The following is a 26,425-nucleotide window of genomic DNA, read 5'->3' as shown; positions in this document are numbered from 1 at the left end:
TTAAGTAGTCTGAGGGGAACTCCTTGCCCCCTTGCGCAATTGGTGTGAGAGATCACCAATGGATGCACCAGCGCTTCTTCCGTGTGATATGTTTTTGAAGTGCCCACGCGTTTCACAATAGGTTCCCCACTCGGCACGCACCAATGCAGATAAGGACCGGATCTGGCGCCTGCACGCGTATCATCATTGCGCTCACGGTGTCTACTTTCTCCAGCTCGCCGGTATCATGCAGTCTTTAATATCCCCAGTCACCAAAGCAATACTGGTTGCTCTGTTTATTTTTGCGATCCTGCTCATTCTTTACGTGATATTATGGTATATTTGTCGAGATGTGGATTGTGATCACGGAATTTGATGGACATTATTGGATGCGTCTTTAAGGACGTGCACCGGGTGTCCCAGCATTGGCACTGATCACCAAGGGAGCAAAGGGTGACCCTGGTAAGTCCACTGGTAACCTGTGAATAACGTGTAACTCAACACTGATTTAGGAGGATTAAGAGTGCATATAATTGATGCTGTATTATTGTTATACACGACTATACAATGATTCGTGTTGATTTAGTCCCTTTCCACTAACGTGTTGCGCTTCTCTGATATAATGCATATAGGCTACTAATGCATTGGCCCGCTTTCTCTCCACCTATTAACGCCTGGGCGCATGCCCAATCAATTCGTTTCATGTGTTAAGTTTGAATAACTCAACCATTGTACCTTTTGAATGTTTCAGGTTTCTTCTTTAAACCCCTCTTTTGATTAATTTCAGCGTATGTTTAAACGGAAACGTGAAGACGAATTAAAACAGAACTTGGTCACTTAGTCGATGGGCAATTACGCTAACAACAAATACCTTTCATAAACTCAGTTCTTTTGCTCCAAAATGCAGATAGCTTAACTGTTCAAGGCTTCGCTTTGCACGGATTGCGTGGATTTGATAATAAAAGTTTACATGAATGGGAATCAAGAGCACTCAACTGTTTTACGCATGCTTCATTTTGAGTGTCATCGTCATCTGCTTATGATGTGAACAGAGTGAACATGTTTCTCCTTTCGGCTGTCGTATGATCATCCAACAGGGCAGTTAGGCTTCCTTACGCCAACGCACTGCAAGTTTAGGGTGTAGAAACCTGTGGTACGCAGGTTGTGAGCCTGAGATGTGAGCGCGTTTGCAATTTGTTTCATGCCTTCGGCCATTTAATCAGGGACTCCCCAGATGTGTTTACATTTGTTTATTATTAATATTTTTTATTATATACTATCGGCATTGGAAATTTTCAATGTGGTAATGATGCGTTATTTTTCTGCTGTAAAGAGAATATAAATTTGTTCTTTGGCAAACCGGTTAAAATTTCACGCCACAAGCAATGTGACTCACCGATTAAATACTCTGCTCTGAACGTGAGAGGAATCTCAAGTGGCAGCACAGTCACCATAGCGCATCGGAAAAGCGCATCCAAACTGCCAGATTGCTCTCGAACCGGCACCACCTTTCCAAGTGGGCTCTCCAGACCGAGATTAATCGTAATGAGATGAAATACTAACTACGAAACCAAAATATGGGTTTACCTTTCTCTTTTGAAGGACAAATAGAGGTTGTTTGTAGTTAACCCAGATATCGTTGTGCTTGTGCTGAAGCTTGTGAACGAAATAAAATAAAATAAAATATATATATATATATATATATATATATATATATATATATATATATATATATATATATATATATATATATATTTTATTTCATTCAGAAACTTCAGCACAAGCACAACCATATCTGGGTTAACTACAAACTACCTGCAAATTATATATATATACATATATATATATATATATATAAATTAAAAAAATGATGTGTACAATTGTTCTAATGTCTGAAATTCAGTAGTGTACAAACATGACTTGACCAGACTGATTGTTAAGTTCCTGTGTTGTCTGCCCTTTGTTCTCGGTTTCACTATCACGTTTATTTCACGTTTCCTTGTCATCCGCTCCGTATTTTCCATCTCACCCGTCACCGATCGCGGTCCATGTTATGTTTTCCCTGTTGTCCGCCCTGAGTCTCACTGTCCGTGTGTTAAACTACATTTCCCACAATTCCCGGCCTCCTCCACTGCCTGCACTCATCATTGTTTTCACCTGTGTCTCGTTCAGTCTCCACTTTGTCTGTGTATTTAAACCCTGTCTGTTTGTTCACTCTCTGTCGGTCGTTGTTTGCGAATGTTTGTTTCTGGAATGTTGTCAAGCCTGGTCTGTGTTCCCTACCCGAGTTCTTAGTTTTGTTTGAGTTTTGTTTCATCGTGTTCAAATCTGTTTCGTTGTGCTTAAGTTTCCTGTCTTCCCATCGTGGACTTTCCTTTGTGTTTACCTTTTAGTTCTTATGTGTTTATCTCAATAAAAACCGCGTCTGGATCCGCACCTCTTGTCGATCTTGTCCTGCCTCCACACCCAGCATAACAGAACGACCGACCAACAAAATGGATCCAGCGGTCCAACAGGCCAACTTTCGGCTGAGGTGTTTACAACAAGGGGACCGACCGGTGGTGAACCACATTGGCGACTTCCTCAAGCTGGCTAGCGTATCTGACTTCCCGGACTCTGCCCTGGTGGTCTACTTCAGGGGCAACCTAAACGCCTCATTGAGGGAGCGGTTGCCACCAGCAACGCACGAGTGGACTCTATGCAGCTTCGTGGAGATGACGTTGCGGGTTTGAGGCTGGCCGATAACCGTGGGCGTCACTGAGGAGGATCCTACCTCGCCTCCCTCAGTGGTGACTCTCCAGTCACCCATGGCGCTTCCTGACACCAGTTCCACCTGTCAACGAGGTCACCCTCACGCCAGTCGCCTTCCATGAGCCAGCGCGGCCCACTTCGTCTGCCCGGAGGAGGGAGAGAAGACGGGCTTCCGCCTTCCGGCCCACGCCTGCCCCGGTCTACGAGCCTGAGCCCTCGTCAGCCACGGTCAGCGAGCCCGAGTCCTCGTCAGCCATGGTCACCCAGCCAGAGCCACTATTCCCCGATGTCAGTGAGCCAGCGCCTGTCGCCTCAGCCGTCAGTGAGCCAGCGCCTGTCGCCTCAGCCGTCAGTGCGCCAGCGCCTGTCGCCTCAGCCAGCAGTGCGCCAGCGCCTGTCGCCTCAGCCAGCAGTGAGCCAGCGCCTGTCGCCTCAGCCAGCAGTGAGCCAGCGCCTGTCGCCTCAGCCAGCAGTGAGCCAGCGCCTGTCGCCTCAGCCAGCAGTGAGCCAGCGCCTGTCGCCTCAGCCAGCAGTGAGCCAGCGCCTGTCGCCTCAGCCAGCAGTGAGCCAGCGCCTGTCGCCTCAGCCAGCAGTGAGCCAGCGCCTGTCGCCTCAGCCAGCAGTGAGCCAGCGCCTTGACCGTCCCCGAGCCAGCGCCAGCAGCCATGACCGTCCCCGAGCCAGCGCCAGCAGCCATGACCGTCCAAGAGCCAACGCCAGCAGCCATGACCGTCCAAGAGCCAACGCCTTCCGAGCTTTCCAGAGCTCCGCCTTCCGAGCTTTCCAGAGCTCCGCCTTCCGAGCTTTCCAGAGCTCCGCCTTCCGAGCCTTCCGAGCTTCCTAGAGCTCCGCCTTCCGAGCTTTCCAGAGCCTCGCCTTCTGAGCCTTCCGAGCTTCCTAGAGCTCCGCCTTCCGAGCCTTCTGAGCTTTCCAGAGCTCCGCCTTCCGAGCTTTCCAGAGCTCCGCCTTCCGAGCTTTCCAGAGCTCCGCCTTCCGAGCTTTCCAGAGCTCCGCCTTCCGAGCTTTCCAGAGCTTTCCAGAGCTCCGCCTTCCGAGCATTCCAGAGCTCCACCTTCCGAGCCTTCCGAGCTCCCCAGAGCGCCGTCTTCCGAGCTCCCCAGAGCGCCGTCTTCCGAGCTCCCCAGAGCGCCGTCTTCCGAGCTCCCCAGAGCGCCGTCTTCCGAGCTCCCCAGAGCGCCGCCTCCCGAGCTCTCCAGAGCTCCGCCCCTCAAGCCCCTCGAGCCTTCCAGGGCTCCGCCCCTCAAGCCCCTCGAGCCTTCCAGGGCTCCGCCCCCCGAGCCTCCTACGGCTCCGTCTCCCGAGTCTCCTACGGCTCTGTTCTCAGAGACCCCAGAGCCTTCTAGGGCTCCGCCTCTGAAACCTCCTACGGCGCCACCTCCCTCGCCTCCTATGGCTCCGCCTCTCGAGCCTCCAGAGCCTCTTAAGCCTCCTACGGCTCCGCCTCCAGAACCTCCTACGGCTCCGCCTTCCGAGCTCCCCAGAGCTCCGCCTTCCGAGCTCCCCAGAGCTCCGCCTTCCGAGCCTCCTGAGCCTTCCAGGGCTCCGCCCCTCGAGCCTTCCAGGGCTCCGCCCCCGAGCCTTCCAGGGCTCCGCCCCCGAGCCTCCTACGGCTCCGTCTCCCGAGTCTCCTACGGCTCTGTTCTCAGAGACCCCAGAGCCTTCTAGGGCTCCGCCTCTGAAACCTCCTACGGCGCCACCTCCCTCGCCTCCTATGGCTCCGCCTCTCGAGCCTCCAGAGCCTCCTACGGCTCCACCTCCAGAGCCTCTTAAGCCTCCTACGGCTCCGCCTCCAGAACCTCCTACGGCTCCGCCTCCCGAGCTCCCCAGAGCTCCGCCTTCCGAGCCTCCCGAGCTTTCCAGAGCTCCGCCTCCCGAGCTTTCCAGAGCTCCACCTCTCGAGCCTTCCAGGGCTCCGCCCCTCAAGCCCCTCGAGCCTTCCAGGGCTCCGCCCCTCGAGCCTTCCAGGGCTCCGCCCCCGAGCCTCCTACGGCTCCGCCTCCAGAACCTCCTACGGCTCCGCCTCCCGAGCTCCCCAGAGCTCCGCCTTCCGAGCCTCCCGAGCTTTCCAGAGCTCCGCCTCCCGAGCTTTCCAGAGCTCCACCTCTCGAGCCTTCCAGGGCTCCGCCCCTCAAGCCCCTCGAGCCTTCCAGGGCTCCGCCCCTCGAGCCTTCCAGGGCTCCGCCCCTCGAGCCTTCCAGGGCTCCGCCCCCCGAGCCTCCTACGGCTCCGTCTCCCGAGTCTCCTACGGCTCTGTTCTCAGAGACCCCAGAGCCTTCTAGGGCTCCGCCTCTGAAACCTCCTATGGCGCCACCTCCCTCGCCTCCTACGGCTCCGCCTCCCGAGCCTCCTTCGACTCAGTCTCCTGCGGCTCTTCTCCCCGAGCCTCCCTCGGCTCTGCCTACAGAGCCTCCCGAGCCTCCTACGGCTCCGCCTCCCGAGCCTCCTATGGCTCTGCCCCCAGAGACTCCAGAGCCTTCCAGGTCTCCGCTCCTAAAGTCTCCTACGGCGCCGCCTACCTCGGCTCCGCCTCCTGAGCCTCCTTCAGCTCCACCTCCTGAGCCTCCCTCAGCTCCGCCTTCTGAGCCTTCTAAGCCATCACCTCCCTCGGCTTCGCCTCCCGAGCCTCCCTCGGCTCCGCCTCAGAGGTCCTCCTTGGCTCCGCTTCACGTGGTTCCGCCGGCCTCCCCAGTGGCCACTCCTCCTCCCAGGTCCCCTGAACCGGTCCTTGCCCCACGGCCATCTCCCAGGCCACCAAAACCGGCCTCTGTCCTGTGGCCTTCTCCCAGGCCCCCTGAACCGGCCTTTGCCTTCTGGCCAGCCCCCGGGCCATCGAAACCTGTCCCTGCCCGGTCGATACCTCCCTGGCCTCCTAAACCTGTCCCTTTGTGCCCCCACGGACTGCCTAATTGCCCCTTGTATCCCCGTAGACTGTCTAATTGCTCCTTGTGCCCCCATGGACTGCCTATTTGTCCCTTGTGCCTCCTTGGATGGTCTCTGTCTCCCTTGTGTTCCATTTCATCTGTCTGTGTTCCCCCGGGTCTACCCCCTCACTCCTTGGATCTTTTGTTTTTGTTCTTCTTTGTGGGGTTTCTTTTTGCTCTAGGACCGTCTGGAATCCGGTCCTTTTAGGGGGGGGTTATGTTACATTCCTGTGTTGTCTGCCCTTTGTTCTCGGTTTCACTATCACGTTTATTTCACGTTTCCTTGTTGTGCGCTCCGTATTTTCCATCTCACCCGTCACCGATCCCGGTCCATGTCATGTTTTCCCCGTTGTCCGCCCTGAGTCTCACTGTCCGTGTGTTAAACTACATTTCCCACAATTCCCGGCCTCCCCCACTGCCTGCATTTTTGAATGTTGTATTTAAACCCTGTCTGTTTGTTCACTCTCTGTCGGTCGTTGTTTGTGAATGTTTGTTTCTGGAATGTTGTCAAGCCTGGTCTGTGTTCCCTACCCGAGTTCTTAGTTTTGTTTGAGTTTTGTTTCATCGTGTTTAAATCTGTTTCGTTGTGCTTAAGTTTCCTGTCTTCCCATCGTGGACTTTCCTTTGTGTTTACCTTTTTAGTTCTTATGTGTTTATCTCAATAAAAACCGCGTCTGGATCCGCACCTCTTGTCTGTCTTGTCCTGCCTCCACACCCAGCATAACACTGATATTAAATGAAAAGTTTACAAAGAAAAACAAATCTGTCATCATTGACTCATGTGGTTCCAAACCTGTATGATTTTCTTTCCTCTTAAGTGGAGAGGTGGAAACATGGGCGGTGCTAGGGGTTTGCAACCAGGGCTTAAGCCACAAATGTTTTCAGTAAAGCCCTGAATGTTTTTATCATCATAGTGATGTCAAAACACCAATGTTTTTTAACAAGATGAGAAAAAAAATATAAATATATTTTAATATTAAGTAATGCAGAATAAATTAGACTAGTCTTTCAACAGTATCCATAACATCACATACTAACTCAATTCAGTACCCACAATTCTGCACTCTCTTGTAAACTGCTGCTGTGTATGTGTGCGCATGCAAGAAAAGCACTTGTGATGCGTGTTGGAGCTGTGTATGTGAATGGTCTAAATGCCTTGTCTTGATGAGAAAGGGGAAATTGTGTTGAGCTCTACCTTCCAGATTCAGTAATACCAAATATTTATATATATATATATATATATATATATATATATATATATATCCCTGAACATGAAGAATGCTTGAGGAAGTTGCATTACATTACATTATGAGAACTTTCATTTTTGGTTGAACTATTCCTTTTAGGTTATTAGTATAGTAAGGTAACTATTACTGTTAATAATTCATATAATGATTGCTCCCAGTGTATTGTGTAAAGTTGCACAACTGTATTTCCAGTTTCTCAAATTTGGAAGGCTGATTTTAGCAGACACAAAGTTCAACATCCTACCACTGTTTTTTCTGTGTGATCACTGTTGTCCATTTGACCCATATTCAACTCTTTCCCATGTTTGTTTGATTCTCATTAATTATGCAAATTCAGTGTGTATATGTGTGTGGGTCACATGACACCATGCGAGGAGCAGATGTGTAAACCATGAGCTCTGCGCACTTTGATTAGTTTTTTTATTATTTTCATGTTCTAATCCGGTGAGATTCGATACACCCTGTTACATAGTTGTTCTTTGAGGTAAACTTTAAGTCACGAACCAGGCAGGACGTTTGTGTTTTTGCCACACTTCTTTATTAAGACATGGTACCATGAATCTAGCAAACTTTGGCAAAACAAGCAACAGTTTTTCCTCATAAGCACCTATTTTACCCTATTTACTGCCTGTTATCGTCTAAACTAAATTAAACACCTGATGAATTTACAAAAGGCTTTAAAACTGTCAGTTGCAGGCTACACAATGTGCACTGACCTATGGAAAGGCAATCGGTACAACATTTATTTATTTTTAAATATATAATGTAAAAGCTTGAAATTTCTGGTCATATCAGGCTGAGACAAAAGTTAGTAGGACCTTTTAGTTTTAGTTTCAGTAATACTTAAAATTGACTAGATAAATGACACCTCACAGATGGAACATTTAAACTGTGTATTAAATTGTATTATATTCTGATATTATTATATTCAGTGACCTTAGAACTGCCCCTGCCTACACTACTGGGATCATAAAAGCATTCTTTCACAATCTCTTTGCTAATGTAGTATCTCACTAGCCGGAGATCAAGAGAAGTGATATCAAAAGCCTATCATGGACATTTATAGCTTGCTGATTCTTGTCTGAATTCGGCACATTTGATCCAAATTTTATTGGGAAAAAAATTGGATCTAAAACACCCATTTCCCAAGTAAGCATGTTGACAGAGATCAGGCTGAGGAGTGACAAAATTCCAACTTGCTTTTCTGCAGAAGCACTTAGGATCCTCAGGTGAAATTAATACTGCCGGTCAAAACTGAAAACGTCTCATAATTACATGTCAGTGGGACCCGAGGGGCTATTTTCTTGTCTCCTACCCACTATCTTCATAGCTTTCAGCACACATGTTGCTTTATCCTTTCAGGGGCAGGGAGGGTGCTTCCCTGAGTATGTTTTTAAGACTGACCTGAATCCCTACTCGCAGTCTTTCATTCCAGAAGTGCTAAGCCTCCAGACAAACATGCACTCATGCATAAACTTGATCTCTCTCTCTCTTCAATTACTGATGATACCGAAGAGCAAAACAGATGTTGTATTTTCCCCCTCAGAGTTTGTTGTATCTACAGATTCCTTGTCACAATGCATTCAGTACAACATCACTTTAAAACTAGGAGCTTCCTCCCTCCCCCATCACTCAAGGGTTTGGGTAATGGTTTGAAATCTAAAAATCCTCTATTGTTTCTGAAAACTGGATGCACTGTGCCTTTCATGCCACATCCATAGAAAAATGTATGTGAGAGAAAGGAATATTGAGCATCTTATCCATCATTGGGCCGAACAGTTCTCATCACAAAACTTTGCCGATCTGGGCCAGTTGGCACGTTTATGCTTTCTTTTTCCACTGTAGTGCGGTGGAATCAGGAACTGGTGTCAGTACTGTTATTCTTTAGGTTATATTTAGGTTTTGGGTGTTGTGCCAGATGTGTTTGACTTTCTTCTGCTGAACACAAAGGTTTTTAGAATAAATTTTAATCTTTAGGTCCTCACAAATTTTGAAACTCCAAAAGCACACTAAGGCAACATAAAAGTAATTCATAAGACACCAGTGGTTAAATTCATATCTTCAGAAACGATATTATAGGTCTGGATGAGAAACAGATAAATATTTTAGTTATTTTTTACTATAAATTCTTCCCCCTGCCCAGTAGGTGGCGATATTCACGAATAATGTGAATCGCCAAAAGCACAAGAAGTAGAATGTCAAAGTGAAGACTGATAGTAAAAAAGGGATTAAATATTGATCTGTTTCAAACCCACACTTATCATATTGCTTCTGAAGATATCGATTTAACCAATGGAGTCAAATGGATAACTTTTATGCTGCCTTCATGTGCTTTTGGAGCTTCAAAATTCTGGTACCCATTCACTTGTATTGTGAGGAACTACAGAGCTGAGATATTCTTCTAACAATCTTTGATTGTGTCCAATAGAAGAAAGAGAATTATACACATCTGGGATGACATCATGGCATGAGGGTGATTACATTATGAGAACTATTCCTTTTAGGTTATTAGTATACTAAGATACTAAGGTATTACTGTTAATAATTCATATAGTGATTGCTCACAGTGCGTTGCGCAAAGTTGCACATGCATATGACTGTATTTCCATTTTCTCAAATTTGGAAGGCATAGGCTGATTTTTAGCAGACACAAAGTTCAACATCCTACCAATATTTTTTCTGTGTGATCACTGTTGTCCATTTGACCCATATTCAACTCTTTCCCATGTTTGTTGGATTCTCATTAATTATGCAAATTCAGTGTGTGAATGTGTGTGTGTGGTTCACATGACACCATGCGAGGAGCAGATGTGTAAACCATGAGCTCTGCGCATTTTGCTAGTTTTTTTTTATTATTTTCATGTTCTAATCCGGTGAGATTCGATACACCCAGTTACATATTTGTTCTTTGAAACAAACATGGCAAATAAGTCAAAATCCTGGGGATCTGGAGATATTAAAAGACACTTATGTGCTTAAGATGAAATCTCTAATGGGCCTGCAGACCGGGGACTTGGAGCGTGGGCTGCTGACTTACACAGCCTGTGCCTGGGCCATCCTATGGACAATACCCTGCCCTTTCACGGAGCCCTGTTTCACCGCGAGAATGCCAGAGTCCCCTTTTATTATGAATGCTATTCTCCCTTGGACATTTTATTACCGCCTTTTGGACATTACACGCTTTTTTATTATTTCCAATAAATGCCTCTCCGAGGCTTGATGCCACACCCACTGTGTCTCGTGCTCACTCTGCGGCAGAGCCGAAGAAACAACGCACGGATTGTTGGACTTTCTGAGCATGAAGAAGGCAGAGATAAGGTGAAATTCCTAGACGAGGTCTTTCCAAGTCTGCTCGACATAACAGGCCATAAGCTGGAAATTGAGTGATCTCAGAGTCCTGGCTCACAGATCTGCTGAAGGAAACCCTGATCAATCCTGGCCAAATTTGAGATCATCTGATAAAGATTTCATGTTGTGTTAGGCGAGGAGCAAAGGAAAGCTTTCTTGGAAGAATCACAATATTTTCTTGTTCCCGGACTTTGTGAATTCGACAAGAGAGAAAAGTCTGAAGAAGCTGAGCACTATTTTTGTTTCTGTTTCTGTTGGTTCCGCCTAGTGGTTGGAATTTGTTTTGTGAAATAACACTTTTCCTTCAAGAAACTTTTGCATTGATGGAGGATTGTTTTTGCACTGGGGTTCCTGGCCAGATTGAGAGTGTATGCTGGGGATGGCTGCAAAATATCTACATACCCACACAAAGGATGTCGTTTATAAAGTTGACGGACTGAGTATGTCATGGTATATTTTTTTTTTTATGCAGTCTCCCAGTGAATTTGACTCTTGACTATCCGAGGAATCGGGATGCATGTTTTGTTTTTTTGTGATGGTTCCGCCTAGTGGCTTTCGAGTTGTGGATTAATCTATTCGTTCCTTGTGCTTATGCCTCCTGTTAGCTGGAGTCTATTTTGTGGAGTATTTTTGCAGGACATTGGAATGATTTCATAATCTGCTGCACTCATAAACAGCCGGCTAACTGTACACTTGCTTTATATCAGCTGGAATTTGATTTGTGGAGGAACACACCTTTGAGACAGTTCTGTGAATGATTGTACACGTTCTTTGTAAAACAAACCCCAGCAAATAGGCAGAATGAACACAAAGTATTTTCTTTTATGTAGTTTTGCCTTACAAAATTTGTGCAGAAGCACCGGACTTGAGCAATCCGATGGCAAAGAAGTCACGGGGGCTCTCGTAGTCACACACGGACCTTTTGAGTTTAGAGGGACTGCCGCGCGCTGTCGTGTGCGGGGTTAATGCGCACGTTGTTTGGTTGGGGGGTCGGGGAGTTCGGAGTTTAATTGTTGCGCTAATGTTGGCATGCGGTGTGTATAATCTTGTTTTTGACACACAATTTATTTAATCTATTATATAAAAATGTCAAATATTAATATGAGTAGGATATCTTTCTCCACTTGGAATGTGAATGGGTTGGGGCACCCCATAAAAAGGAAGGTAGGTTATTATTTTCTTATGCGTAAGAAATGTGATATAATGTTTCTTCAAGTAACACATCTTTTGGGAAGATATGGGGTGGACATATTTTCTTTAGTCATTACATTGATAAGTAAACATCTACAATTCAAATGCCTCAAACAGGTTAAATATAAATTTAAGAGAATCATTATAGTTTTAGCAGAAATTCTGGGGCACCCAACATTGATGATCAGGGTTATTTTATTGATCTTGAATGGATGTTGCAAGCCGCTGACACCACACATGATATAATATTGGGAGGAGACTTTAATCTTTTGATGGACTCAGTCCTTGATTATAGTGAAGCAAATGTGTTTAAACCCCCTAGAGCAACATTGACACTTCAGAAAATGTGTAAAAATCTTGTGAAGCGTCAGACTTTTGAACCCATCTGGTAGGGACTATACATTTTTTTCATCAGCCCATAAGATTTATTCTAGAATATATATATATATATATATATATATATATATATATATATATATATATATATATATATATTTAATATCTAAGTCCCTCATTTCATCTGTTGTGGATTGTTCAATTGGAAACATCTTGGTCTCAGATCACACCCTGAGGGCATGGCTTGGAAGGCACTTAAGGTGGTTCTTAGGGGTTGGATCATATAGTATGCCTCATTTACCAAACAATCCAAAGCACAAGAACTTGGAGTTGGAAGAGAATATTAAAAGTGCAGAGGCAGAGCTGAACTGCCGAATGTCATCTAATGGCCTCAAAGAATTGACCCGATTGAAATGTAGATATAATACTATTTTGTCACGGAAAGTGGAGTTTTGGTTATTCAGGGCAAGACAGTCATACTTTGAGTTGGGGACAATGCAGGGAATCTTTTGGATAGATATATAAAGCAGAGAGAATCGTTTTCTACAGTTTTCTCAGTGAAATCTGCTGGTGGTGAAATTTTTACCTCAGAACTCTTTAAAGGCATTATTAATATCAATGGCTATCATGAACTCTATAGTTCCACGTCTTCGTCTACTGATGAGGATATTAGATAATTTGTGCAACCATTAGAACTCCCTAAATTGATTTGGACCTTGGAGGAGCTTGAGGAGGTAATTAAGACCTTTCCTACAGGCAAGGCTCTGGGGGCCAGATGGTATTGTGCTGAATTTTTTGGATCTTATGCTACTGAACTGGCTCCACTTTTGTTAGAAGTTTATACGGAATCATTAAAGAATGGAAAGCTTCCCCCAACCATGACACTAGCCAGAATCAGTCTGATTCTCAAAAAGGAGAGTGTAAATTTACCGTCCAATTTCTCTGATCCAGCTAGATTTTGGCTAACCGATTAAGTAAAGTTATGGTATCTCTTAAACATATAGATCAGGTGGGGTTTATTCGGGGCCATAGCTCTTCTGATAACATTAGGCATTTCATTAATATTATGTGGTCAGTAGCGATTGATCAGTTTCCGATCGCTGCCATCTCACTTGATGCCGAAAAGGTAGAATGGGATTATCTTTTTAAGATTTTGGAAATGTATGGGTTCGGGGGTACATTAATTGGTTGGATTAAGTGACTTTATAGACACCCTGTAGTAGCAGTACAAACAAATTGATTAATTTCAGATTATTTTACTCTGGACAGGGGCACTCAGCAGGTTTGCCCTCGATTCCACATTATTGTTCTGTATTGCCCTGGAACCATTAGCTGCCTCGATAAGAAAGGAGGATGATGTTCCAGGGGTGATGGCGGGAGGTGTGGTGCATAAGCCTCTGCTTTATGCAGATGATATTTTATTATTTGTCTCTGAACCTACTAGATCTATGCCTTGCCTCAACAGAATTATTAATTCCTTTTCCAAGTTCTCAGAATACAAAGTAAATTGGTCTAAATCCGAGGCTCTGACACCATACTGCCAGTAACAGCCTTTCAGCTGTGTATAATCGATAATAATCGATTATAAAAATAGTTGTCAACGAATGTCATTATCAATCAGTTGGTCTGCTCATGTCACGAGGATTGTTTACTGATGACATCACTTTCATGACAACACAGTCACACGCGAAATGGCAGAGAATACAGATCAACCTGCAGCAGAATATGTGTGCGCCCCAAGACATCTAAGGCAAAGCTGAGCTTTTGTGGCATGGAAGTACCACAGTGATGCACAAACACATGAAATTAAAACACGTTGGTGTCACAGATGAAGGTTAAACATCAGCATGGTAAGCAAAAACTGTGTATGTCCTCATTATGTGAAAATAGTTTAGTCTAGTTTAATTCAATGCTATTGTGTAAACAGCTTTGTTTACTAACTTCGGGACAGTCACACTAGATCTATTTTGTCTCTAGCATCAGGTTGCGCAATCAGTTGGTTCGCAACATAGTAATTGATTAAAATAGTGCTACCACGGAAATAGGTTAAATTAAAATAGTGTGAACAAAGTGAAGCACTAAATATAAATGCAGTTAATAACAGCAGCAGTAAAATATTTTTTATTTTTTTAGTCACTGTAGTCAGTGGTTTTCAGCAAATGCTTATGCACTTGTGCACTAATGCATAATTTTTCCTGTCCTTTTAATCAAGCCTGTTAGCTTGCTGCATTTCTCCGTTCCTTTCTCTTTTTATAGCATTTGTCTATTAAGTTTTATCTATTTTTCAAACACTATCTACTGCGGCTCTACTACGTTGACACGCTTGTTTTCAGTCTTTCGATATTACATTTTTATATATGTGTATATATACTTTAATTATTATTCAAAATTAAATGAATTATATATTTTAGATATTTTTGGTTTATATCTTCACATCTGAACATGTCTGTGTAAAACCAATTTACAAAAATTGTTAAAACATAATATGTTGTATTAATTATATTTCAGTTTGATTTTTTTATATTAGTTCTTGGTTGTCAACTTGCAACTTATCTACTTTAATTATCATTAAAAACGATGCAAATATTGATTTACACATAAATTGCTTCTCTTTGCATACTCAAATGGAGTTTTTTTTTTATTTCAGAAAGAAATAGCTCACTATGAGTGAATTTGTTTAGAAGAGAAATCCCCAATTAACTCCTCAACAAACGGCCATTGTAACAGATGCCATCCTGAATATGTTGGTAACTGACAAAAATAAAGAGTGCTATAAACACCACCAACAGCAGAATGGCTTTAACTACAGATATATGTACAAGTGTTGCCACTGAAGCTTACCTTGGCATTACATGCCATTACATTGGGAATGACTGGAAGATGACATCTGTCTGCCTTCCCACCATGCCACTCGAAGACAGACATGCCTCAACCAACATTGCAGAGTGGTTGGAAGAAGTAGCAGTCAAGTTTGAAATCCCTTCTGAGAAAATTAGTGCCATCGTACATGACAATGGTGTGACCATTGTGGCTGCTGCAAATTACTGGAGGAGAACATGGGTGGACCAATATACGCTGCACAGGCCACACCTTGCAGTTGGTGATTGATGCTGCATTAAAGAACACAGGCATTGAAAGAGCTGTTGGAGCTGCAATATGTCTTGTGGACCATTTAAAAAAAAGTGAGCAAGCCTGCAGCAAGCTGAAAGACAAACAGAAACAAATGGGCACACATAAGCACAAGCTTGTTCAGGATGTAAGTACAAGATGGAACAGTACATTCTGTATGATTAACAGACTGATTGAACAGAGGTGGCCTGTAACTGCAACTCTATCTGAACTCTTTTGTACCTCTCAGGGGTACAAAAAAGAAAAGTGAGCAAACAGAGCAAAAGTGAATGAAAAAAGCAGAGAGGCGATGGCCAAATTTCTTGCCAAGCATGAAGCACTAGTTATGACAGGCGAAGCTGAATGTGACAAAAGTGAGGAGATAGTGTAAATAAAACTGCAGCTAGCTAGCTTAACCTTTAAATAACGCTAAATAACGTGTAAATTATAATAACGCTGCTGCAGCCTCTCTACTCTGTTTTGGAGCTGCGCTCTATACACACACACAGACACACACACACTAGGGGTGACCAGATCCCAACAAACCAAATTTGAGACAGAGTAGCTATGTTAATATGGGACACGTTACCAATGCTGAGAAGTCTAAAATTTTGTTATGACGTCTATCTAAATAAAAAAAATAAACATCGCAATTTTCCAATTAGTTATCAATTTTCCAGTTATCAAATTATAACAGTGCAAGCTAAAGTGCAAACTGAAGCACTTGCAGCAAGAAGGGAGATGGTGCAGCAGCAAATGACCACCTCAGCCAAAAGAACAGTGGCTGAAACTTTTTTGCTTGACTCACTCCTTGAGTCTGGAGGCAGCAGTGAGGAAGAGAGCAGATAAGAGAAAGCTAAGGAGGGCCTCAACACTCAAATAAGAAATTAAGTCTTGTCTTTGTTGAGAGGCACCTAGCCAAGGAATCAAATCCTTTTGATTGGTGGAGAGATAATAAAGATAAATGTCCCACCTTGGCAAAATTAGCTAAATCCTACTTGTGTATCCCAAACACCTCAACACCATCTGAGCATCTGTTCTCTGCTGCAGGTAACAAAGCTTGCAAAAAGAGAGCCAGCCTCAGCCCGAAGCATGTGGACATGCTGACATTTTTGCATTCCAAATCAAAGTTTTGGGAGAGTGAATAAGAAACATGTCCATATGAACAACACTGAACAGTGACAGTTTTCCTCTTCTTTTGCATTCTACCTCTGTATCAAACAGTAACATTTGTTGTTTGTTTGTTTATTATTTATCATTTTGATAATTCAACAAATTCTTATGCTTGATTACAAAATTACTTAATTACTTAATCTTATTAAAAACATGTTTGTGTTCTATTTTCATAATGTGAAGTTTATATAAGTACAACTCAATATTTTTTTAAAATTATTTTTATTTAAGTTTTACTGTTTAAAAACTGGACAAACTTTTGTGTTTTATTTAAGGTTTAAAATGTCAAAATTAAAGATTATATTATTAAATCTCAATATGTGGCTTTTGCACTTTTAAAGTACACTTTTACACATTATTACCTTGATTAAGGGTTTTATTTAGTTATAATAAACAAAAAATCGTATTTATTTTTTAGCTTTTAATCCTATCAATCGAAAAAATAACCGTCTGATTAATCAATTATCAAAATAACCGTTAGTTGCAGCCCTATTATTATGCATTCAGTCCCCTCCCTGGTTTTGTATTGAAAATGAAGTTCTTCCCCCTATCTCGCCACCTCAAAGCCTTTCAATCAAACTAATCGGAGAAGTTAACACTTACACCCCATTATCTTGCATTTACTCTTGATATGGACAAAAGTTTCCAGAGTGTTTAATTCGGATATTTATTCAAAAATAGCTTTGAACATATGGCTGAACCCTAAACTATGTTTTAATAAGTCCCCTTTATGTTGGTCAGTTTGGATTGTGAGGGGGGTTAATACACTCCGTGACCTAAATGTGTGGATTATTGAGATCTTTTGAAAATTTTATTCAACATTTTGAGATTCCCAGATCTTTTATAAGTATTTACAGCTGCGCCACCTGCTCTGACCTGTTTTTGGGAGTGGAACACCCCCCCATAGTGTGGCAGATACTCTGGTAGTGGCGATTGCTGCTTTTGGGAGGGCTCAGGAGGCATCAGTGTATTACTCTCTGCTAATTCAGAGTCTAGGGGTCGGAGCTTCAAATTCTCCCAAAAGATTATGGGAGGAAGATCTAAATTGTTTATTGGAGGAGGGAGTGTGGTCTAGGATTCTAAAAAACATCAAGTCTGCATTTAGAGATGCAAGGTTGCACCTTATGCAATTTAGGATTTTACATAGATTTTATTGGACACCTTCTAAATTGTATAGGCTTGGTCTTACGGACACACCCACCTGCTGGTGATGCCATTCAGAAGATGGAGACACCACCTATGTTTTTGGGGGTGTTGTAAGATCCAATAATTTTGGTTGAAGGTGCAGAGTATGTGATGTGTTGAACACTCAGATCTTGTTCTGCCCCAGACTCTGTATTTTGGTAGATGGGGAGGTCATGAATTTGGGGGATAGGTGCATAAATAATTGGGTTTTGACCAGTGTGATGATTGGTAGGCAGGTTATTTAAAGGGGATGGAAGTCTGATGGAGCACCCTCATCCCCAGAGTGGTTTGCAGATATGGGGAGGGTGGCTGCCTTTTGAGGATGGGTCGAGCAGAAGGATGAGAGTTAGGAATTTTTTCAATGGGAAGTGAGGTAGTTATTTGGTGTTTTTTGGGGACACTCGAGGAGGGGCAGTGGAGAGAGTAATTTAGAGTTTTGTTTTTAATTATACTTGATTATTGTATTTTCAGTTTTGTTTTATTTTCGTGTTTTTTTTATGTGTGTGTGTCTCTATATTCTATTGACCACAGGGGAGTTTGTGGGGTAGTCAGGGTGGGTGGGGGGGGATTGGTAGAGGGAGGGGTTATAGTGGGGGTTTAATGTTAAAAGTGAATGAATAATTATATATACACTCACCTAAAGGATTATTAGGAACACCATACTAATACCGTGTTTGACCCCCTTTTGCCTTCAGAAATGCCTTAATTCTACGTGGCATTGTTTAAACAAGGTGCTGAAAGCATTCTTTAGAAATGTTGGCTAGGATAGCATCTTGCAGTTGATGGAGATTTGTGGGATGCACATCCAGGGCACGAAGCTCCCGTTCCACCACATCCCAAAGATGCTCTATTGGGTTAAGATCTGGTGACTGTGGGGGCCATTTTAGTACAGTGAACTCATTGTCATGTTCAAGAAACCAATTTGAAATGATTCGAGCTTTGTGACATGGTGCATTATCCTGCTGGAAGTAGCCATCAGAGGATGGGTACATGGTGGCCATAAAGGGATGGACATGGTCAGAAACAATGCTCAGGTAGGCCGTGGCATTTAAACGATGCCCAATTGGCACTAAGGGGCCTAAAGTGTGCCAAGAAAACATCCCCCACACCATTACACCGCCACCACCAGCCTGCACAGTGGTAACACGGCATGATGGATCCATGTTTTCATTCTGTTTACGCCAAATTCTGACTCTACCATCTGAATGTCTCAACAGAAATCGAGACTCATCAGACCAGGCAACATTTTTCCAGTCTTCAACTGTCCAATTTTGGTGAGCTCTTGCAAATTGTAGCCTCTTTTTCCAATTTGTAGTGGAGATGAGTGGTACCCGGTGGGGTCTTCTGCTGTTGTAGCCCATCGGCCTCAAGGTTGTGCGTGTTGTGGCTTCACAAATGCTTTGCTGTATACCTCGGTTGTAACGAGTGGTTATTTCAGGCAAAGTTGCTCTTCTATCAGCTTGAATCAGTCGGCCCATTCTCCTCTGACCTCTAGCATCAACAAGGCATTTTCGCCCACAGGACTGCCGCATACTGGATGTTTTTCCCTTTTCACACCATTCTTTGTAAACCCTAGAAATGGTTGTGTGTGAAAATCCCAGTAACTGAGCAGATTGTGAAATACTCAGACCGGCCCGTCTGGCACCAACAACCATGCCATGCTCAAAATTGCTTAAATCACCTTTCTTTCCCATTCTGACATTCATTTTGGAGTTCAGGAGATTGTCTTGACCAGGACCACACCCCTAAATGCATTGAAGCAACTGCCATGTGATTGGTTGATTAGATAATTGCATTAATGAGAAATTGAACAGGTGTTCCTAATAATCCTTTAGGTGAGTTTATATACACATGTTGTTTGTTTCTTCGTGTTAACTTATGAATTAATATCAATTTTAATTGCAAAAAACATTTATGCAAATTCAGTGAGAGATAATGGCTTGTTATGATAGGTGAAAACTCTATGGATGGTTAATTTTTTTTAAACAAAATCACTCTTTAGAGAAAGAATTCCCTGGTGCTTTGTTTTTCTACAATCCACAGTCTGTCCTTCTCAAAAATCCTTTTTTGGAAGGCCTGGGAGTGTTTCCTCTAGAAATGTCTGTTTACACAGTGCTAGTCAAATATCAAGAAATCTTGCCAACCTGCTGTCAGTGTACTAAAGCTGAGCCCCAGGTTTGCATTTGAGGGGTTTTCATTGTACACATTCCCCCTTATAGGCTAGAAAAATGTCTGTTTGCTCCTAACAGAAAAATAAAAAACTAAATGTGTTGAGAAAGTAGAGTGAAAAAGGAGAGATGAAAAACAAAAATACTGAAAAAAAATAAAATAATAAAAAAAGTATGTTTAAAAAAAGCGGGGCAGCGAATGCCAGTCAGGATTTTGCACTGAGGAGCCGAAAGGATGAAGCACGGCCATTAACAGTGCTAGGTCTAGTGCCGTGGCAGGAGGGACACAACGTCTCGTTCCCTGTCTCAGGAACGGAGGTTACAACAGTAACCAAGACGTTCCCCTTCTGTCACTCTCTCGAAGTTGTGTCGAAGGAAGTGACACAAGGGGTTCATATAAAAACGCCACGCACTGACCATGTTTCGTGACTGTCGAAACAGGTGCAAAGCAGGCTATTGCACCTGTACCGAGTGTAGCCCTCCCCAACGCCCCCTCAAAGAGTTTTGCATACCACCTTAGGTTTTCCCACACCCCTGAGGGGGAAAAAGGTGTTACATGCTAGCATGGGAGCAAGCCCAGCAGCCGCGGCCTTCTCTCTCACTATGTCTCTCACATAGGACGTAAAGTGGCTGGGGCCCAACATAAGTCGGGGAAGGTGGTCTTTCCCTGGAGGGAGCAGGAGAGCCTGTCAGGGGCGACAGGAGCCTCAGAAGACTCAAAGCACTTGTCCTGCTCTGTGCACCCAGCAGGGGGCGGCTTAAAGACTGAGGAAGAGGCCTAAGTAGGCATCTTCAGAACTCGTCAGAGGCGAGACCGGAGGTAAGGTAACTGTCCAGTCCGCGAATGTCCTATTCTTTCAGGAGGGGAAGACCCTGCGGAGGCCACACCCTGCCCAGTCCAGGGGGAGGAGATGTGTGGAAAATACACCACGAGGGTTGTGAAGCCGGACGTGCGATACGGCGCGGTGGTAGGTCCAGCCTAATAAAGGGGGGAACTTTACAAGCACGGGGCCGAGGCAGCAGGGCTGCGGGGCTGCCTGAGTGGGTCTAGCCGCAAGTTGCTCCGCTGAATTCGCAGGCCATAAGGCTAGGGAGGAAAAACATCCAGGAAGCGATGCTCAGTGGCTGACCTGGGACAGAAGGCGCACTGGATTACTTTAGTGAAGGGCGCAAGGTGCAAGTAGAACACCCAGTCGTTTGTGCCACTTTACAGAGTTCTACCGGCTCGGACCTGACAAAACACGGGACGAGACCGACTCAACCCTCAGATTTGTAAAATCTGGCAAAGGTATTGGGTGTTGCCCAGCCCGCTGCTCTGCAGATGTCTGCTAGGGAGGTACCGTGGCTCAGTGCCCACGAGGACTCCAGACTTCTAGTAGAGTGTGTTTGGACCTGCAGGGGGAGGGCAGCCCTGGGTGTGATAGGCTAAGGAAATTAGCATCAACGACCCAGTGAGCTAGCCTCTGTTTGGAGACGGTGTTCCCTTTCCGCCATCCACCAAAGCAGACAAAGAGCTGCTCAGAACGTCTAGAGCTCTGCGTGCAGTTCACATAGGTACGCAAAGCACGCACCGGACACAGCAACGAAAGGGCTGGGTTTGCCTCCTCCCAAGGCAGCGCTTCCAGGTTCACAACCTGGTTCCTGAAAGGGGTCGTAGGAACCTTTGGCACATAGCCCGGTCGGGGTCTAAGGATAACGTGAGAAAGAACTCCAGGCATGTGTCGCTGACAGAGAATGCTTGCAAGTCTCCAACTCTCTTGATTGAGGCTAACGTGATCAGGATGGCCGTCTTTAGGGAGAGGGCCTTGAGGTCGACTGAATCAAGCCGCTCAAATGGGGGGTCTCCGGGTGCCTTTCAGGAACCTGATAATCAAGTCGTGCTTACCAAGGGACTTGCCATCTACTGCATTTAGGGCGTAAAGTTGCCTGGTTGAGGGAGCTCTGGCTTGGTTGATCGTGTCTACGACAGCAGATGGCACCATGCCCATCTCGGGACTCGAGTCTGTAGCCAGCGCTGTAGCGGTCTCTTATGCATCAACCCGGGCGGCATGGTTGAGGATGCCATATGCCCTAGGAGCCTCTGGAATTGTTTTAGAGGAACTGCTGTGCCAGGCTTGAAGCGAGCTAGGCACTTGAGCACTGACTGCGCACGCTCGTTGGTGAGCCGTGCTGTCATTAACACTGAGTCTAACTCCATGCCGAGAAAAGAGATGCTTTGAACCGGGTCGAGCTTGCTCTTTTTCCAGTTGACCTGAAGCCCTAGACGGCTGAGGTGCCTGAGCACCTGGTCCCTGTGAGCGCATAGTAACTCTTGAGAGTGGGCCAGGATGAGCCAGTTGTCGAAGTAATTGAGTATGCGGACGCCCACTTCCCTTAGGGGGACAAGAGCAGCCTCTGCGACCTTCGTGAAGGCGTGAGGGGATAGGGACAGGCCAAAGGGGAAGACTTTGTACTGATACGCCTGGGCGTCGAACGCGAACCGTAAGAAGGGTCGGTGTCATGGCAAAATGGAGACGTGGAAGTACGCGTCCTTCAGGTCTACCGCCGCAAACCAATCTAGCTGTCGAACGCAGGTGAGAATCTGTTTCTGCATGAGCATTTTGAATGGGAGTTTGTGCAGGGCCTGGTTGAGAACTCGCAAGTCCAAGATTGGTCGCAACCCGCCGCTTGGGTACGATGAAGTAAAGGCTGTAGAAACCCTTCTTCATCTCGGCTGGAGGGACGGGCTCTATCGTGTCCTTGAGGAGCAAGGTGGAAATTTCTGCTCTTAAGGCACTGGCTTGTTGTCCGCGCACCAGAGTGGAGCGAATACTGCTGAAATGAGCTGGGAGCCGGGCGAACTTAATCGCGTAGCCGAGTCGGATGGTCCTGGCCAACCAGTGCGATGGATTGGGAAGTGAGAGCCACGCATCCAAACTCCGTGCGAGGGGCACTAATGGGACGATCACGTTTGACGTACCGGGTGGGGCTTTGCGGCGGGGGGAGCAGGTAATAACGCGTCGGGGGGCAGAAGAGCGTCCCGAGGCTTGAGTGCTGAGAAAAGACTCAAAGGGGAACCACCACCCCGTTTGCCACTCCTTAGGCACTGTCCCAGACTTCCACGCAATGTTGAAGAGGCATGCCATGACACCCCCTCCATATCCAAAGCTTTTCAGCATTTCTGGTCGGATCTCATCAATCCCTGGGGCTTTGCCACTGTGGAGACGACAAATCCCAGAAGGCATCTTTCTTCAGTCGAACGGCTTCTCTGACCACCAGTGTCCACCATGGTGTTCGAGAGTTACCACCCCTTGCGGCACCTAAAACCTTGAGGCCGCAGCTCTCTACCGCGGCTTCGGCAATGGAAGCTTTGAACATTGCCCACTGCGGTTCAATGTCCCCATCCTTCGCAGGGATGCCTGAAAAGCTCTGCTGGAGGTGTGAGTTGAAGATCTCACGGACAGGGGCCTCCTCCTCACCCGCACTACTCACTTGGGCTTCCCAGGTCTGTCCAGAATTTTTCCCCACCCCTGACCCAACTCCCCACCAGATGGTGATCGGTTGACAGCTCCGCCCCTCTCTTCACCCGAGTGTCCAAAACATATGGCCTCAGATCCGACGACACGATTACAAAATCGATCATAGACCTTCGGCCTAGGGTGCTCTGGTACCACGTACACTTATGAGAATCCTTATGTTTGAACATGGTGTTTGTTATAGATAATCCTTGACTAGCACAGAAGTCTAATTACAAACATCCACTCGGGTTCAGGGAGGCCGTACCTTCCAATCGCGCCTTTCCAGGTGCCCCTGTCATTTCCCACATGCGTGTTGAAGTCACCCAGCATCACTATGGTGTCCCCTACAGGGGCCCTATTCAGGACTCCATTCAGGGTCTCCAAGAAGGCAGAATACTCTGAACTGCTGTTCGGTGCATATGCACAGACAACAGTCAGAGCCCCCCCCACAAGCCGTAGGCGTAGAGAGGCGACCCTCTCGTCCACCGGTGTAAACTCCAAAGTAGCGGCGCTCAGCTGGGGACTCGTGAGTATCCCCACACCCGCTCATCGCCTCACACCCTGGGAAACTCCAGAGGAGAATAGAGTCCATCCCTTATCCAGGAGTACGGATCCAGAGCCAAAATTGTGCGTCGAAGTAAGCCCCACCAGATCCAACTGGTAGCGCTCCACCTCCCTCACCAGTTACAGCTCCTTCCCCCCAGCGAGGTGACGTTCCACGTCCCTAGAGCTAGCCTTTTTTCACAATTCTTATATATAATATTTATAATATACAAGGAGATGTTTTTATTTATTACAGTTTATATTTATTACTTTTATTATTTATTTTACAGTTTTACAATTATCACATACCTTTATACAGTCTGGGTGTTATGAATTTCACAACATCCTGTGTGCATTTCCAGTTTAATTGTATTTGATAACTGGATTATGTTACAGGACTTTAACTGACATGTGATCAGGGTTGGGTTGTAACGGAATACATGTAACGGTGGTGCGTATTCAGAATACAAAAATGAAGTAAATGTTTTCAGACACTGTTACGTTTTCAAGCACCTGTATTCAGAATACAGTTACTTTATAACATTTTGTTACAATACTTTTAGACTGCTTCGCACATAATGACCACAAAATTATTTTCTTGTCAATCAAGTGAGAAACTTTTCTGAACAGTTTTTCTGAACAGATGCAAGCTGCAAACGCATCCTCTTGCTTTCTCTTCCCCAGGGGCTGGTTGTACCAGCTATACATACATTACAACTTAGCCTAGTTTTGCCGTAAATAGGCATTAAGTAACAATTTACGCACTACTAAATATTTGAGCGTTGCGCCATTTAATTTATGTAGGGTGTTATGTATAAACTATGGATGCCTCCGACTAGGAATAACGGTTGGAATAAAAAAGCAGACTCATTTAAAGACATCAATGAACTCATGTTTTGGTTGACAGGCTTCAGTCCTTTTGACATATGATGGTGTTGGCATTTACACTCGTTTATATTTACGGGAGAAAACATTTTGTAAACAAATGTACCTCTTCAGCATGAAACCGATCTAATGGTGCACTTTCCTGTGTACTCCGTCCGGTGTCATTTTTCAAAATATACGAAATAGATATTAAAATGAATAAATGTATATTTTTTTCCAGCCTGTTGTATTAGTATTTATTTATTTATTTATTGTCCCTTATTCATTTTAGATTAAGTTATTGAATATTGTTATTTATATAAGAAAATATATATAATTAATTAAATTTTGTTTTATTATGTATCAAATTTCAATGGGGATATAATTTATTACAGCAGACAGTTACGAGAAAACAAAGTTTGAACAAAATTAAACTGAAGTTCACGGCTGTTTAGCACTTCTGTGTACAAATTTGAAGGCTGTTTATTGGATCAATACAGGTAATTGTCATATTATGCGACTACGCATTACTTTAAGGAGAGCTTACGAACTGGTTAAATCTTAGTCAAATTAGTTACAAATCAACTAGTAGTTACTAAGGCCTTAGTGTGAACTTTATGTCTAAACTTACGTGAGAACTTACACACAGCTGGTGCAACCCTACCAGTTCAGCAGCAGCACGTGACTGCAGTGTTGCCAGGATTTTGTGCTAAAGTGGGCCAATTTGAAAACACAATCACAGGTTAAAATCAAAGAATGACGGGTTGTGCTTTTGAGATGCTTTAAAAATAGACCACGGTCAGCAAAAGTTCTGATGGTAGGCAAAAGTATCAATACAGTGGGCAAGGTTAGGCTATATAAGAAAAATATAACATTCCCCATACATTTATGCAGCAGCTGCAGATGCGGCTTCTGTGTAAAGGCAGAATAAAAACAATAATAGAATAGTTAAAATATGTCCAAACCAACACAGGAAAACAATGTAAACAACTAATGTAAAATTTGGGGCTTATAGACGTAATATTGGTGGTGGCATAGTGGGCTAAAGCACATAATTGTTAATCAGAAGGTCACTGGTTCGATCCCCACAGCCACTATTTTGTCCTTGAACAAGGCACTTAACTCCAGGTTGCTCCAGGGGGATTGTCCCTGTAATAAGTGCACTGTAAGTCGCTTTGGATAAAAGCGTCTGGCAAATGCATAAATGTAATATATAAACAAGTGATTATCCGTGATAGACCCAGTGTCACTTGAAAGATGTAACTTTATTTAAATAATAATAACATGTTGGCTCTAGTAAGTAAACACTATCAATTTGAAGATTAATAAATGGAAACAAAACGTTTGCTGCAACACACAGCGCAGCACACTGGAGGGATCTGGAGTTTTGGTCTCTTATAAACAGGGCAAACATGAGATTTTGACTTGATAACAGTTTTGCCTAATTTTCTTTCTTTCTTTCTTTCTTTCTTTCTTTCTTTCTTTCTTTCTTTCGTAAATCTGAAGTGACTCACGCATGACGTAGAGAGCGGAACTATCGTAAGAACCTCTGAACTGGTCCTGATGTATTTCAGCACGGAGCGTAAATACTGAGGCACGCGACGTCATCTTCAGAAATGTGGCGGTTTCTGCTGTGTATTCTTGGCTTCATCAGACTCTACTTAGATGGCGTGAAAGTTCTCCTTTATCAGCTTTTCAACAAGTCCTTCATCCTGCCAGGTTAGGATTTTTGAATTTGTAGTTCTCTGACGTGAGGTTTTATTGGTGTGTGTTTCTGTTTCCTACAGCTGTCAAAAATGAACCAAGAAACTGTACCAATTGACAACTTTTCTATAGTTTTCAGACCTTTCACAGTTTTAGGCTGCTGTTGCAACTATCGCAGGCTCTGCTAAGTCTAACCTAAAAACATATTGTCTTTTCATTCAGAGTGTCCCATATTTTGAGTTGCCTTTTCACCGTTATCAGAAAGTCACATGTTTTTACTTACAGCAGCGCAAAGCTCGTGAATTAGTGCCTTTATCCATCCACACAATGGACTCTTGTATCAGACATATTTTAAAGTTACTGAACTCTGACGGGATTAGTTAAAAAAA

At 44.4% G+C, this 26,425-nt stretch overlaps 1 protein-coding gene across 3 annotated transcripts in view; it reads left to right on the top strand.

Annotated features, from left to right (window-relative positions):
• Nucleotides 1-234: 234 nt before the first annotated feature.
• Nucleotides 235-26,425, top strand: part of LOC127651849 (dehydrogenase/reductase SDR family member on chromosome X-like) — a 131,209-nt gene continuing 105,018 nt past the window's right edge. The window contains exons 1-2 of one of the 3 annotated variants that reach the window (XM_052137883.1): nt 235-441; nt 25,839-26,051. In XM_052137883.1, the coding sequence (XP_051993843.1) occupies nt 25,949-26,051 (103 nt within the window). In that variant the 5' untranslated portion in view covers nt 235-441; nt 25,839-25,948. The remainder of the gene's footprint in view (nt 442-25,838; nt 26,052-26,425) is intronic. The other 2 variants (XM_052137885.1, XM_052137884.1) reach the window with 2 other exon arrangements.

This window comes from Xyrauchen texanus, chromosome 11 (assembly GCF_025860055.1).
Source record: "Xyrauchen texanus isolate HMW12.3.18 chromosome 11, RBS_HiC_50CHRs, whole genome shotgun sequence".
Classification (NCBI taxonomy): domain Eukaryota; kingdom Metazoa; phylum Chordata; class Actinopteri; order Cypriniformes; family Catostomidae; genus Xyrauchen; species Xyrauchen texanus.
The sequence above is the reverse complement of the archived record's forward strand: the minus strand, read 5'-3'. Positions and strand labels throughout refer to the sequence as shown.